The following is a 15,703-nucleotide window of genomic DNA, read 5'->3' on the forward strand; positions in this document are numbered from 1 at the left end:
ACCTCCCACAGCATCTTTCTGTTCCTGTGACATCGGGTGCTCATGTGGAATCTTGTTCCTGTGCATGTCTTCTCCCAGTGTTCTTCCCTCCTATGGGCATTTGCTTCACATTCCTAATGTGCAGGTGCCAGCGAGTCACTGGTGCTTGTGTAGTGCAAGGATTCTGCGCGCTGGAGAACCCTAGGATCAAAAGTGCCAGTGACTCGCCTGCCTACTAAGAACGTTCACTCTCAGTTTAGGTGTAATCTGTTTTCAGTGGATAGACATTTTCCCACTATAAAGATAGAAGGCAATTGGTGCTCATCAAGGTCTAGGGTGCACAGAGACTGTCAGGGGAACTTGCAGCAGAATGTCTGTCTTCCTCTAGCTCCTCCCCCTCCATTGAATTTTAATGGCACCAACTGTCATCTCCTATCTCAATTATGGGAAAAACTGTTTTCCCTGAATCCAGATTTTGCCCGTGATTTGTGTGTGAAAGAGCATTCTAGGAGGAGAAAGAAGCAGATTTCTCTGTATTTTGCAAGGTGGCTTATTTTCATGTGAGCCATGGTTTTATGAAATAAAAATTAAAAGAGCAGCCACATTTTAAGGCCTCTTTTACACATCCATGACTCCGGTATGTGTGGTGACAGTTTTCACTTGTACCGGAGATTCTGACACACGTAGACCCATTCAAATGAATGGGTCTGTGCACATGTCAGTGTGTTTCCACGGACCGCGTGCGTGTGGGCAAAACACGCTGACATGTTCATTTTTTACCGTCAGTACAGGCCGCAAAACGTCCTTGCCACAGAGAACACACATTGAGTCACCCGTGTGACACGCATCGGGGAAGAAGCGGTACAGTAAGTGTTTTTTCCCGGCGGCAGGTGCTGAAGACGGCTCTCATCATTCTTCCCTGCTCTGCCAGCGATCGGCTTGAGCATGGGAGAATGATGAGAGTTATATTAAAGTCAGAACGATAACAGCAGGTGGGGGCTTTTGGGACTATTACACCCATCAAACCTACACCTGCTGCCGCTAAGAACAGTGACAGCAGGAGCAGATGATGGAGGTGTTCATCACTTGCCGCCTTAGCTGTAACTAAGTAAATGAATGAAAAACCCGGCGTGGGTTCCCCCTATTTTCTATAACCAGCCTGGCAAAACTCACAGTGGGGGCCTGCAACCCTAAGCTGTCGGCTTCAGCAAGTTTATTTATCAAGAATAGAGGCGTCCCCACGCTGTTTTTTAAATTATTTAAATAAATTATTGAAAAGAGTGGCGTGTGGACCCCCCATTTTTGACAACCAGCCTTGCTAAAGCTCACAGCTGGGGGCTGGTACTCTCATTGATATAGGCCCCCCAGCCTAAAAATAGCAGCCTGCAGCTGTCCAGAAAAGGCACATCTATTAGATGCGCCAATTCTGTAGCAGTGGCAAGTGGGGTTCATATTTGTGGGGTTAATATCACCTTTTGTATAGTCGGGTGACATCAAGCCCACGGCCTTGTAATGGAGAGGTGTCTACAAGACACCCATCCATTACTAATCCTATAGTTACAGGGTAAATATAGACACAGCCAGAATAAAGCCTTTTATTAGAAATAAAACAAAGCACAGTTTTCCTTTTTTATTTAAAAATAGCAAACAGTTATACTCACCTAATGCACAATTCCACTGAAGCCCTCGATCTCCTGTAATAAAAATAAAATAAAAAAGCAACAATATACCATACCTGTCGGTCTCTCTGTCCCACGCTGTAATCCATGTCTGGGAGCTAAATAGTTTTCAACCTGGACTGTGCCAAGATGCGACCGTCCAGGCTGAGAACCACTGGGGAATGAGCTGCTGCGAGCTCAGCATCATTGAGCAGCGGTGACATCATTGAGGTTCTCAGCCGGGCTGAACTGCGGTGACCTCAGCACCATGGGAAAATGCCACTGATGAGGTCACCTCAGTTCAAGCTCAGTGTCTTCGCAGCAGATCACCGTGAGAATTTCGCCTGCATCAGGCACCGAAATTCCTGATGGCAAACCTGACCACATGTGCCATTTTGAATAATTTGGTGCATAAAATGTCAATGAATACCACAAGACAAAGAAACAAAATGACTTGTAAAAATAGCAAATGATGACTCTGGCTCCAAGTGTTTCTATGATGATGGCACTAGATTTGTTTTCGTCCAGGTGAAATCTCTCAGCACGTCCCACTTGCAAGCTGCTGAATAAACCAATCAAATGTGTATTTTACAGACAGATATTTAAAAGCAAATCGGTTTCCCCTGTAACATTCCTAAAATATTTTTTTTTTGTTAAAATGGTGACTAGAATACTATTTCTTTTTCTCAGTAATGGAGGAGCAGTCTCCTTGGGGTGAAGATGTACTTGAAGATGATGAAGAGGAGCTGGAAGATAATGAAACCGAGAGCTCTGGAAGAGTGCCTCACTCTGAAAAGGCAAACAACTTTCTGACAAAGAGGGGCATCACCTTGCGGGTACTCTTGAAAGATGGCCTGATCGAGCCAGGCCAAGGGGTCTTATCTATACTCTACTTGGTGAGATTGTTTATAGATTTACATTTTGCTTAGCTATCAAACTGTTTTCAATTTCTTTTGACAAGTATATTAGGAATGTGTATAAATATATATCGTACCCATTGTTTAAATCAATTTAAAGAGGACTTATCACCAAAAATCTAGTTTTATGAAAAATGTAATTACAGTATGTGTGTGTTTACTTAATTCCTGGATGCTGTCAATATCAATATCTATCTAAAATACTCATTTTAGGTATCCATTTTTTAGAGGAAGCCTGCTGTCATCTTGTGGATGGCAGGGTTTTGCACCATGCATTTTCTTAGTTTATTAGAAGACTTTCCCCTGCCTGTATGCAGCTTCAGTATCTCTCATTGTCACACTGGTGATCACGGACTCCCCAGCAGCCATCAGTATAGTACCGTTGTCCCTGCCTGTCAGCAGCTTCTGTCTATTACTATCAGACTGGTCTTCGCTCTGGTCAGCGTATTATCGCTCCGATCAGAACACAGACCAGTGTGATAATGAGAGGTAGTAAAGCTGCAGACTGACAGGCAAAAAATCTATAAAAGTAGCCTCATTGCTCAGAGCAGATAAATCACTTCTAGGGTAAGTTCACACAGGGCGTTTTTGCTGCGTTTTTTTAATGCTAATTTTCAGCTGCTTTTTACAGTACCAGCAAAGCCTATGAGATTTTCAGAAATCTCATGCACACACATTGGGTTTTTGTGTCATCAGGAATTTGTGCTTTGCTGCGGTTTTTGGACATAGAGCATGTCACTTCTTTCAGCGTTTTTTCAATGGTTTCCACCCATTGTCTTGAATGGATGGTGAAAAAACACTGCAAATGCGCAGGTTGACTTTTCTTGCAGCGTATTTGCTGCAGAAAAGTCAAGGACAGCCGGATGTAATGTCAGGGCTGTGTAGTTGGTAAGCCAAACCTCCGACTCCTCAATTTCCATGACGCCGACTCCACCAAAATGGGCTCCGACTCCACAGCCCTGATCATAGGTATACATACGATCGTACAAAATAAACCATAAAAGTAATACAAGTCAAAGTCATTTTTTTGAAATAAAAAAAAGCAGATTAAAAATAGTAAAATTAGATATAAAATTTAAGACCAGAACAAAACTCTTTATTAATATCTGTTTTAGATAAACATTCTTTTGCATTACTTTGCCTTTATTGTTTATTGGGATGACAATATGGACTGTGAAACCCCTTCCTGCAAAAGACTGGTGATGTACATCTTAATATGGAATAATCAGGCCATTCACATACATCCCAAGAATGATGCATGGTCAGGAGCCGGGTGTAATACGCAGCACTCCTGCATCTACTGGAGCTAGAGCTGGGTCAGATCTGAGCAGTTAAGCCATTAAATGCTATGGCCAACAGTGGCCGCTGTATATAAGCAGTGTGATAGAGGGTGATCATCGGCACCTTCACAAAAAAATCACATGATGCCAATATGGCGCTGTGGCATCTGGAAGTCCTAATGGCTTCTTCATCTACCATGGTGAAATGCTTATTAGATCCTATCAGAGACGGTCTTGCAGTGTATTACCTATGCAAGCAAAGGATAGCATGTTGAAGTGTTCCTGTAGGATTAATAAGTATTGAAAATGTTTTACAGGGAACCGGTCAGTATATTTCTGCTGGTGAACCACAGGCAGCATGAATCGGAGCCTGTGGTTCGGGCACCATCAATTTAGTCACCGGTTCTCTTGAAGTGTAAAAAAAAAAATTTAAAAATCATTTTTTTAGTATAAAAAAAATGTTTTTATTGGAAATTTTCAATTTTTCACATGGCTTTTTGACCCGTGAAACAATAAAGGTCACCTGGCAGATCTGTTGTATAACATCACTCAGATCTAAAATATGGTTTTGTGACCGTAGCCTAATCTAATATGTATGGGGGTCAACTGAAAGCTGCCCCAAGGGTATGGCCACTTTTCCAGCTTTTACTTTGATTCACCGCCTTTAGGAAAGCTGGATTGGATTTCACAAAATTCCCCAATTTTTCTCTCTCAGGGAAGGAAGTTTATTGGTGATCTTTTGCTGGATGGGAAAATTATTTGGCAGGAAAGTGGTCAAGCCTTTAACTCTCCCAGTGCATGGGCTACACACTGCAAACGTCTAGTTAACCCTGCGAAGAAATCTGGCTGTGGATGGGCTTCAGTACGGTACAAAGGGCAAAAGCTGGACCAGTACAAGACTGCATGGTTGCGGCAGAATCGGCTTCATGGCTCAATGGCGACTGAAGGAGTAAGAGCGTAATTATTTCCTTTGTTGCAAATGTCTGTTGTGCACCTCCGCTTCATCTCCTGTTTTTAATACATATGCTTACCGCAGAGCCCGTTAAGTGAAGGAGAAGAATATGATTTACTTGAAGTGGAAGGAGATGTGGACTCAAGATGTGGAAAGATATGTCACATTGAACCAAATGGCAGCAAAAAAGAACAAGGTACCGTAATAGATAACGCAAGCTGAAATTGTGGACAATGCCTAAAAAAGTTAGTTTTTTTTTTTCTTTTGTTGGTCATTTAGACATACAGTATGTCTTAAGAAGCAAACAAAATGTATTGTGCACTAGGAATATAGATAATTTACTATAAAAAGGAAAAAAATGACATTCACAGGGCCGCTAGTCTAGTATCTACTAGTTCACACTAGGAGGTATATTTTATTTTCTGAACATTTAGGCTATGTTCCCACGATGAGTTTTTGTAGAGTTATTTTATGTTGCAGATTTTCTGTCCCTATTACGTATAATAGGTTACATGCATTTTTTTAAAAAAATAGCTTGAAAAAAAAACTCATCAGAAACTCCTCATGGGAACATAGGCTTACAGTGTGAGCAGGGAAGAAAAGGACTCTGATCTGCTGGAAGGTGACGAAGTTGCTACTTTCCCATATTAAAGTATATTAATAGCAAAGTGACAAAGTTTTTCATGTTGTAGTGTCATTGTCTGCAAAACTGACATGTTACTTTATGTAATACACTGTTAATTGATTGACAAATGTTTTTATTTTTCCATGATTATAGACTTGCCCGTTTTGGCCCTTTAGGACGAAACTTTTTTTTTTTCATTGTTGCATTTTATAATTTACATTTTTTCGTCAATGTAACTGATTGGCGGCTTTCTTTTTGTTTTTTTTATGGAATCATTTGTATTTCTCAGTGGCATCATATTACACTATTTACATGCCCAAATTATTAATGTTATTCATTTTGTCACTGATTATGGTGATACCACATTTATGTAGTTGTATTCATGTTAATGTGATTTTTTTTTTTTTTTTTACAATGAATACACTGAAAAAGAGAATAATTGTCTTTTTTGTTTTGTTTTCTGTGTGGGGGAAAGTATAAAAAATAAAAAAGGGGCTTGTAGTGTGGTTCTCAGTATTGTTTTCTTTTACAGCATTTGCTGCACAGTGAAAATTATTGTATAGTTTGATCATATGGATTTTATTACAGTGATACCCAATTTGTATATTTTATGATTTTGCAACTTTTGATCAAGAAAATTACTTTTTAATTAAAACAAAATATATTTTTCTTCTAACGTTCTGAGAGCCAAAGGCTGCTCCAAATCTTATTGATTGTAGTGTATGGCATACCTTGCTACCTTTTGTCAGGCTTCTTATTGCCATAGCGACTCATTGGCACACCGCAGTTACGCTTCATTGGTGGGGGCAGAAAGACGTAGTCAACTTCATCTTGCTGTCCAATAGGCATTAATACAGTGATAACCATGGCATTACTGCGTGATGGTGCACAAGTAGGATCCAACCCCGTTCAAATGATAAGAAACTTGGCAGTCAAATTTGATGAACTTAAAATATAATGCTGCATAACAAGAAAAAAGAATTCACAATAGACCCACATTAACATATATGTATCCATAGTCATAGATTCAAATTCCATTATACAGTAATGTAGAGGATAGTGTTTAGATACCATATGTTAGGGGCCGAGTTCTCGCCTCTGCACAGGGGGAATCCCGAACCATCTCCGCTGCGGTCTCCCATTCTTCTCCTGCCGCAGTGGAGCCTGCTCAGCGGAGACGTCGGTCCCAGCGTCTGGCTCAGCCTGATACGGTGCGGATGGTTACTGCTGCCTTTCCAGGTTCAGTGATTGTAGCCAGTACTGGTCAGCGGCAAGCAGACGTCTCTGGGACTTAGGGTACTGTCACACTAAACGATTTACCAACGATCACGACCAGCGATACGACCTGGCCGTGATCGTTGGTAAGTCGTTGTGTGGTCGCTGGGGAGCTGTCACACAGTCAGCTCTCCAGCGACCAACGATGCCGAAGTCCCCGGGTAACCAGGGTAAACATCGGGTTACTAAGCGCAGGGCCGCGCTTAGTAACCCGATGTTTACCGTGGTTACCAGCGTAAAAGTAAAAAAAACAAACAGTACATACTTACATTCCGGTGTCTGTCCCCCGGCGTTCTGCTTCTCTGCACTGTGTCTGCCAGCCGGAAAGCACAGCGGTGACGTCACCGCGTTACCGCTGTGCTCGCTTTCCGGCCGGCCGGCGCTCACAGTGCAGAGAAGCAGAACGCCGGGGGACAGACACCGGAATGTGAGTATGTACTGTTTGTTTTTTTTTACTTTTACGCTGGTAACCACGGTAAACATCGGGTTACTAAGCGCAGCCCTGCGCTTAGTTACCCGATGTTTACCCTGGTTACAAGCGAACGCATCGCTGGATCGGTGTCACACACAACGATCCAGCGATGACAGCGGGAGATCCAGCGACGAAAGAAAGTTCCATACGATCTGCTACAACATACGATTCTCAGCAGGATCCCTGATCACGTGTCAGACACAGTGATATCGTATGGATATCGCTGGAACGTCACGGATCGTACCGTCGTAGCGACCAAAGTGCCACTGTGTGACAGTACCCTAAGTCCTGCTTTTCCCCTTCTGAGCATGCCCAGGGTAAGACCTCTCATTGGAAGTCGGGGGTCACATGCTCAGGTCCTACAGCAGCTCCCATTGGTCCTCTAGGAAGGTCCTGAAGTGGCTGCAGCTATAAAAGGTTCACATGGCCGCACGGCCTTGCGCTAGTATCAACTAAATTTTGTGTTCAGCGCCAGTGTGCTCATATGCATGTGGTTTCAGGGTTCGGCTTAAATAAGCCCCTAGAATACTGGCACCTCCAGGGAGACGTTTTGTGTAGGTGGATTCAGGGCCCGGCTGAAATAAGCCCCTAGAATACCAGCACCTCCGGTGAGAAGTTTTGCGTGTGCTATTCTGACTACATGAGCACTGTTCGCTCAGTTTGGTAGATATGTTCCTCTGTGAGGTTTACAGGGCACAGCCTTCTCTTGTCTTAAGTGACTCTGTGAAGTAACAGAGTTCACTTATACCGCCATATAGTACCGTCTGTTACTAGCAGTGGGTTTACTCCTGCACGGTTGCGAACGCACCTATTACTTTATCAATATATATTTGGTGCGTTCCGCCAAACCCAAACACCATATACCTCCAATCTTATTTGTGTCAAAACAACATATCCTATTGTCCAATTGAGTGAAATACATTTGTAAAAAAGCAAAGAAAAAGAAATCCCTTATACAGAAGACGTGATGGTAATCAAAGGAGTGATCTCCTAGGGAAGGTGACAGAGATATACCAGATAGCGATTATCCCCTTCTGACAGTTAGGAAGAATTGAACGCGGTCTCCACCGCTGGTTCAAACAGGCGTTGTATGTCTTGTGTGCTGTGCAAAAGATAAAGGGAAGGGGCAGGCATAAGTTGCAGCTCATACTTTGTGCTCCACCAATAGAAGCACAAAGTACGGTCACTTTGTATACTGGTCACTAACTTTTCTCCAGTCCCCTCCATGACAGCACCACAGGAGGTTGCCTCCCCATTCTAATTAGGGACAGAAAACACAAGAGGTTAAATAGCCCCTCCCCCCCCCCCCCTTTCTATCCTCAGTGTTTTTCCTGTCCCTAAGGGATGGAGAGGATATCTGGATCCATATTTAGTTGATCTCCCTCCTTTTTATTTTAGGGAGGCAGGTATCCTGGCCCGAGAGTGAGGGAAAAAACTATAGTCTGCAAATGTGCCATCTATAGTAGAAAGTTCATTTCTGCACATAAAAAATGCTATGCCAGAAGTGTACAGAGAAGATAATAAAAGAGGAATAACCTTCCCTTATGGAAGAAGTAAGGGGATTGGTGCGGCAGGAAATACAATCTTTGAAAGTGGACTAGCCTCTCGCCAAAAATAATTAAAAAATTATAGGGGGAACTCGTCCACCGCTATTAAGGTCCGATATTAACAATTAAACATATGTATACACTGCTCAAAAAAATAAAGGGAACACTAAAATCCCACATCTTCGGTATCACTGAATGAAATATTCCAGTTGCAAATCTTTATTCATTATATAGTGGAATGTGTTGAGAACAATAAAAATGATCAACGTAAATCACAACTATCCCACGGAGGTCTGGAGTTGGAATGATGCTCAAAATCAAAGTGGAAAATGAAGTTACAGGCTGATCCAACTTCAGTGGAAATGCCTCAAGACAAGGAAATGATGCTCAGTAGTGTGTGTGGCCTCCACGTGCTTGTATGACCTCCCTACAACACCTGGACATGCTCCTGATGAGGTGGCGGATGGTCTCCTGAGGGATCTTCTCCCAGACCTGGACTAAAGCATCCGCCAACTCCTGGATAGTCTGTGGTGCAACGGGACTTTGGTGCGAGACATGATGTCCCAGATGTGTTCAGTCGGATTCAGGTCTGGGGAACGGACGGGCCAGTCCATAGCTTCAATGCCTTCATCTTGCAGGAACTGCTGACAAACTGCAGCCACGAGGTCTGGCATTGTCCTGCATTAGGAGGAACCCAGGGCCAACCGCACCAGCATATGGTCTCACAAGGGGTCTGAGGATCTCATCTCGGTTCCTCGCATTGATGTTCCATCCTGGATGAGCTGCACTGCTTGAGCCACTTGTGTGGGATGTAGAGTCCGTCTCATGCTACCACGAGTGTGAAAGCACAACCAATATTCAGAAGTGACCAAAACATCAGCCAGAAAGCATTGCTACTGAGATGTGGTCTGTTGTTCCCAACTGCGGAACCACTCCTTTACTGAGTGTCTTGATAATTGCCAATAATTTCCAACTGTTGTCTATTCCATTTGCACAACAGCATGTGAAATTGACTATCAAACAGTGTTGCTTCCTAAGTGGACAGTTTGATTTCACAGAAGTTTGAGTTACTTGGAGTTATATTCTGTTTAACCCCTTCACGACCTCTGCCGTACTAGTACAGCAGAGGTCGGATCCCCTGCTTTGATGCAGGCTCCGGCGGTGAGCGTGTCAGTAACTCCAATGTGGCCAAAAAGAGGATGGTTTGGGGCGCTAAACAGCTTAAAGATAAAAGGTTCGCTGGTTTTTCCTCCATTCTAAGACCTGTTACATCAGGGTCCACAATAAATCATCCGACCCCTCAGAGCCTAAAGGTACCGTCACACTAAACGATATCGCTAGCGATCCGTGACGTTGCAGCGTCCTCGCTAGCGATATCGTTTAATTTGACATGCAGCAGCGATCAGGATCCTGCTGTGATGTCGCTGGTCGCTGAATAAAGTCCAGAACTTTATTTGGTCGTCCGATCGCCGTGTATCGTTGTGTTTGACACCAAAAGCAACGATACCAGCGATGTTTTACACTGGTAACCAGGGTAAACATCGGGTTACCAAGCGCAGGGCCGCGCTTAGTAACCCGATGTTTACCCTGGTTACCAGCGTAAAAGTAAAAAAAACAAACAGTACATACTCACCCAGCGTCCCCCAGCTTCTGCTTCCTGACACTGACTGAGCGCCGGCCCTAAAGTGAAAGTGAAAGCCGCTGTGCTGTTAGGGCCGGAGCTCAGTCAGTGTCAGGAAGCAGAAGCTGGGGGACGCTGGGTGAGTATGTACTGTTTGTTTTTTTTACTTTTACGCTGGTAACCAGGGTAAACATCGGGTTACTAAGCGCAGCCCTGCGCTTAGCAACCCGATGTTTACCCTGGTTACCCGGGGACCTCGGCATCGTTGGTCGCTGGAGAGCGGTCTGTGTGACAGCTCTCCAGCGATCAAACAGCGACGCTGCAGCGATCGGCATCGTTGCCGCTATCGCTGCAGCGTCGCTTAATGTGACGGTACCTTAAGTCTAGCTGCCTGGTTTCTGAAGCCTCTGTCTTAAGAAAGGGGTGATCCAGACTCTCCAGAAAAGCAGAAAGCAGGTCACTAATTTAATCTATTCTAAGACCGCTTCCATCCGGACATGGCTAAAATACTAGATTTTTTGTAGGAAGGATTGTCAAAAGGATTAAGATCAAGTACCCACCAGATCCCGGTATCAGCTTTAAGCTCTAACTTCAATACAAATCTGGCAGAGTACAGATGGATAAAAAGATTTGATAGCCGCCTATCAATAAATCCTAGAAGATCAAATAGAAATCCATCCTGGGATTTGAATATGGTACTTAAGGGTCTCACTATTTGTCCCTTTGCACCAATGTCTACGATGCATATAGATAAACTGTCATGGAAAGCGGCATTTTTAAATGTCAGAACAGCTGGAAGTGTGAGTGAGATCCAAGTGCTCTCTATCAGGGAACATTAGCTGAAGATCCAAGGATAGTGCTCTAGTTTTACCTAAAGTCACAATGGATTTTCATTCATAGGTCACCCTTTCTTTTTGTCAAAATCCAACAAATGGCAGGGAAGAGGAATTCCATGCTCTGGATGTCAGGAGGATTATTTTATTTTACTTACATCAAACTGAGCTCTGGAGGAAATATGAAAAACTCTTTGTACATTATGGGTGTCCCAACAAAGTGAGGAATATCTAAAAAATACTTTGGCAAGCTGGATCCAGAAAAAGATTTGCGAAGCATACAAGAACCAAGATCTATCCTTTCCAGAATCACTAAAAGCTCATTCCACCAGAGCTATGTCTGTCTGCTATGTTTGCAGAGCGGCTACCTGGTCCTCGGCCCATACCTTTTCAAAACACTATAGGCTAGACTTGTCAAATAGGGATTTAGCCTTTTGAAGGAAAGTCCTTCAAGCTATTGTCCCACCCTAAAAAACATTATTCTCTAGTATTACTTCTGTGTTCTGTCATGGAGTGGATAGGAGAAAATAGAAGTAAACTTACTGGTGATTTGGTTTCTAAGACCTTTCACGACAGCACGGGTAGTTTCCTGCCTTTTTTGTTATCTATGATAAATCCTTGGTGTTAATAAATATGTAAAGCATTCACACTGGTGTATTCCTTTAGAAAAACACTGAAGATAGAAAGTGGGAAGGGGCTATTTAACTTTGTGTTTCCTGTCCCTAGCGATGGGTAGGCAACCTACTGTGTTGCTGTCGTGGAGGTTCTTAGAAACTTGAATTACCAGTAAGTCTAATTTTATTTTTTCATTCTGCTCCTTTTAGAGCCAGATATAAAGCTATCTATCTTGGTATCCCACCAGAGTGTACTACCACATGTCTCCTTACACACCATGCCCTCTAAAATCACAGCAGGAACTTCCTTTTTCTTCCTGTATACTGTTTTCATGGTTATTGGTGAGATGCATACAACCTTCAGCTGACACGCACCGCAGTCTTAGGCTAAGTTCACATTAGCGTTTCTGTGCGCAGAGTATCATCTGCATGCGCAAAAACATGCCAAAATGCATGCTTATGCCTGCGCATCATCTTGCGCTTGACGCAACCAAAAACGCTGCGTATGCATGTGTTTAAATGGTTTTGACATGCGTTTGCGGTTTTTATGCACATGGTGGAGGCGGTGACATCATTTTCTGGACATGCGCAGTCTAAAGTACGCATGCGCATTCGTACGCATGTCCTTGTGTACCAATGCGTTCCCATAGACAGTAATGTGTTTTTTTGACGCAATCGTCCCCATGTGGAAGATTGCACAATATTTGACGCCTCAAAAAATGCAACATGTTGCGTTTCCCGGAAACGCACACCGCAAAACAACACATGCGTAAGCATCCGCATGCGAACGCATGCAAAAGCATGTCCCTGCGTACACCATGTTAAAGGTATGTAAGCATGATGTATGCGGATCGTACGCTGCACACAGAAACGCTAATGTGAACCCGGCCTAAGGGTACCTTCACACTGGTCGATTCTGCTACGATTACGACGCATTTGCGTCATATTCGACATCGCAGTACGAGCTCGTAGCCAGCGGTCACACTCTACGATGTTAACGCTTTTTCTGACGTAGTTGCGATGTGAACGTCACGCGTCGCAATCGTACGCTACCCTTCACACCGCCATAGTCCTACGACTCCGAGCGTGACGTATTACCAGCATGGGCGTGCTAAAACGTCACGCCCAATCAGGAGACAGGTATGCGGAAGCCCAACCCACGTAGTCGCATTACGAGCTCGTATGACCGCCGTCACATACTACGATTTCGACCGCCACAGCGGGACATTTACGACGAAAGAAAGTTCTGCTCTTTCTTTCACATCGTACGATGCTGGGCTGCGTCGCAAATCGTAACGCCATGTCACACTTTGCAACCTCGGAACGAGGACGGATAAACGTCACAAATCGAACGCTCGTTCAGACTTTGATTGCACAGTGTGAAGGGGCCCTTAGGCTGAAGACTGATGTCAGTGAGCACACCTTTTGTTCCTATTGTCTGCAGGGCAGCGAGTCACCAGTGGAAGTAAGCCCCCCTTTTTTTCAATGGACACACCAGTGTACTTTAATTTAGGCCTTTATCTCTTGCACTGCACACGATAGCCTGTTTGAACCAGCGGTGGACACCGCGTTCAGCTCTTCCTGTCAAAAGGGAATAATCGCTATCTGGTATATCTCTGTCACCTCCCTTAGGAGCCCACTCCTTTGATTACCATTATGTCCTCTATATAAAGGATTTATATTTCCTTTTTTTCTTTGCAGAAGTCTTTCACTCAATTAATACAATAGGATATGTTGTTTTGACACAAATAAGATTGGAGTTATATGATATCTAAATTCTATCCTCTACATTACTGTTTAATGGAATTTGAATCTATGACTGTGGATACATATACAGTATGTAAATGTGGGTCTTTTGTGATTTTTTTTTTTTTATTTTTTTTCTTCTTCTTCTGCTATGCAGCACCCTGGTCTCGTATAGACCAAAACGTTTGTAAACCTTGTTGTTGGATTGCATATTAAATCATAATTTAAGTTCATCAATTTTGACTGCCAAGTTTCTTGCTTATTGTGGAGACACGGGGGTCAGCATTGCTCTAGTCTCGTGGCTCGACACCACATGGACCAGGGATCATCCCTCTGAACGCCCGCTCTCCTTTTACTGTGGGCATAATACTACTCAGACAACACAGGGTGAGGGTAAAACAGTGTGCCAATAATTTATTGAACCATCAACAAACCATAACATATAGAACAGAAATTAAAAAAAAATTAACCTTCCCTTAAAATTATAGACTGTTCATATCTTTGTCAGTGGGCAAACTTACAAAATCAGCAAGGGATCAAATAATTATTTTCCCCACTGTATGTCAACACAGAAAAGGGGGCCAATTTTTCCTTCTGTGTTGAGTCAGAAGAAACTGAAAAACTTTTTGTTCATCAAATACAGCAGCAATTAACTGTTGAAATGCCTTCTAAGTGTTAGGCTGGGCATCAATTCCTCATACGAGAGAATCTGGCTTGTTAAGCTAATGTCACTCAGATCAAACTCTGTCAGAGTGATCCGATTCTCTCGCATGAGAGAACCATATCACTGGTTCGGAATGATTATCGGCACGACAAAGAAAAAGATGGCGGCTCTGCCCCATAGTCCGAGTGCTATTTGATAAAACATTGCATAGCCATGTTATACGCTCGTGTGAACAAGCCCATAATGTTGGTACATTCCCAAAAATGTGTTACCAATTGCCAGCATTTCTATATAAAGTTTATGTTCCCTTGAAGTGTTATTTACTTGTGTACATACAGATTCCTTTTCTTACTTGCAAATTGTTGTCGCAGATCTGAGAAGCAGTCAAGTTGAAAGCCGTACGCCTGTGAAATTTTCCGCGCTAGGCAGTCGGGATTCAGCCAGGTACAGTACAGAAGGATGCACTGCATATACAATTATTTAAAAATCTTTTTTTTATCTACAGTAAAAGTATTTCTTTCTCGCTTCATTGGGGGACACAGGTAACCATGGGTGTATGCTGTTGTCACTAGGAGGCTGACACTATGCAAATAAAGAAGAAGTAACTCCTCCCCGGCAGTATACACCCTCCGACAGGCACCAGGCAACTCAGTTTTTGCTTAGTGTCTGTAGGAGGCGGACCTGGATCTAACACCAGATCCGCATTTCTTTTACAGGGATTTGTTGTTTGTTTTTAATCATTTCCCCTTTTTCAGATGCTTTCTTCAGGGTAACAGGGTGCAGTTTTCTCACCCTGTTTTCCCCACTTTGAGCGACCGAGAGAGCAGTGTGGTATCACCCACATCGCACCCTCTCGGACCCGCTGGGCAGGACTTTGTCCCCTGTCACCCATTCGGGTGTTCAGGGTGACCCTTTCTTCGGTGGCCAGTCCTGCCCGTTTCCCCTCCTCATCCCTCTCCTCGGAGCGGGCTGAGAGGAAGACGGCGGTCACATCCAGTGACCCTCTCCCCCTGTTCAGGGGTCGACGCCGTCTTCTGCGCCGGAGAGTCGTGGCGCGGGAAGGAGGACTACTTCCAGGACCCTCTATCTACCAGGGATCCTGATGCTTCCTCATCTGCAGGTAGGGAATCTTCAATCAACAAAATCCCCCACCTCCCCTCCCCCACCAATACCCTGCCCAGTGATGATCCCCTCTTACCATAGGGGTGCATCTGACAGGGAAGTGGGCTGCATAGAATGGGAGCAGGAAGGCTGGCATCTTTTCCTCCCCTCCTTATTCAAACTTGCAGGCCCGTTCGCCCACCATTTCTCTCTGCCTCACAGTTTATTTTTTTCCCTTTCTTAGCGCTTGAGCGCCCTCTGGTGGTGGCCGGAATTACTGCGGCCGGGATGTGCAGCGTCTCCCGGCTTTTCCCTTTCTTGCCGCTTGAGCGCCCTCTTGTGGCGGTCGACGGTATAGCGGCCGGATTACTTTCAGTTTTACAGGGGGCGTTCCTTTCTTTCCCCCCTTCGATCCTGTG

At 43.9% G+C, this 15,703-nt stretch overlaps 1 protein-coding gene across 3 annotated transcripts in view; it reads left to right on the top strand.

The window, feature by feature from the left end:
• The window catches only part of MPND (MPN domain containing), a 130,679-nt gene that overhangs the window by 61,753 nt on the left and 53,223 nt on the right, over window positions 1–15,703 (top strand). For all 3 annotated transcript variants that reach the window (XM_077273148.1, XM_077273154.1, XM_077273164.1), the window contains exons 2-5: window positions 2,328–2,533; window positions 4,550–4,783; window positions 4,871–4,982; window positions 14,555–14,627. In XM_077273148.1, the coding sequence (XP_077129263.1) occupies window positions 2,328–2,533; window positions 4,550–4,783; window positions 4,871–4,982; window positions 14,555–14,627 (625 nt within the window). The remainder of the gene's footprint in view (window positions 1–2,327; window positions 2,534–4,549; window positions 4,784–4,870; window positions 4,983–14,554; window positions 14,628–15,703) is intronic.

Source organism: Ranitomeya variabilis, chromosome 1 (assembly GCF_051348905.1).
Source record: "Ranitomeya variabilis isolate aRanVar5 chromosome 1, aRanVar5.hap1, whole genome shotgun sequence".
Taxonomy (NCBI): Eukaryota; Metazoa; Chordata; class Amphibia; order Anura; family Dendrobatidae; genus Ranitomeya; species Ranitomeya variabilis.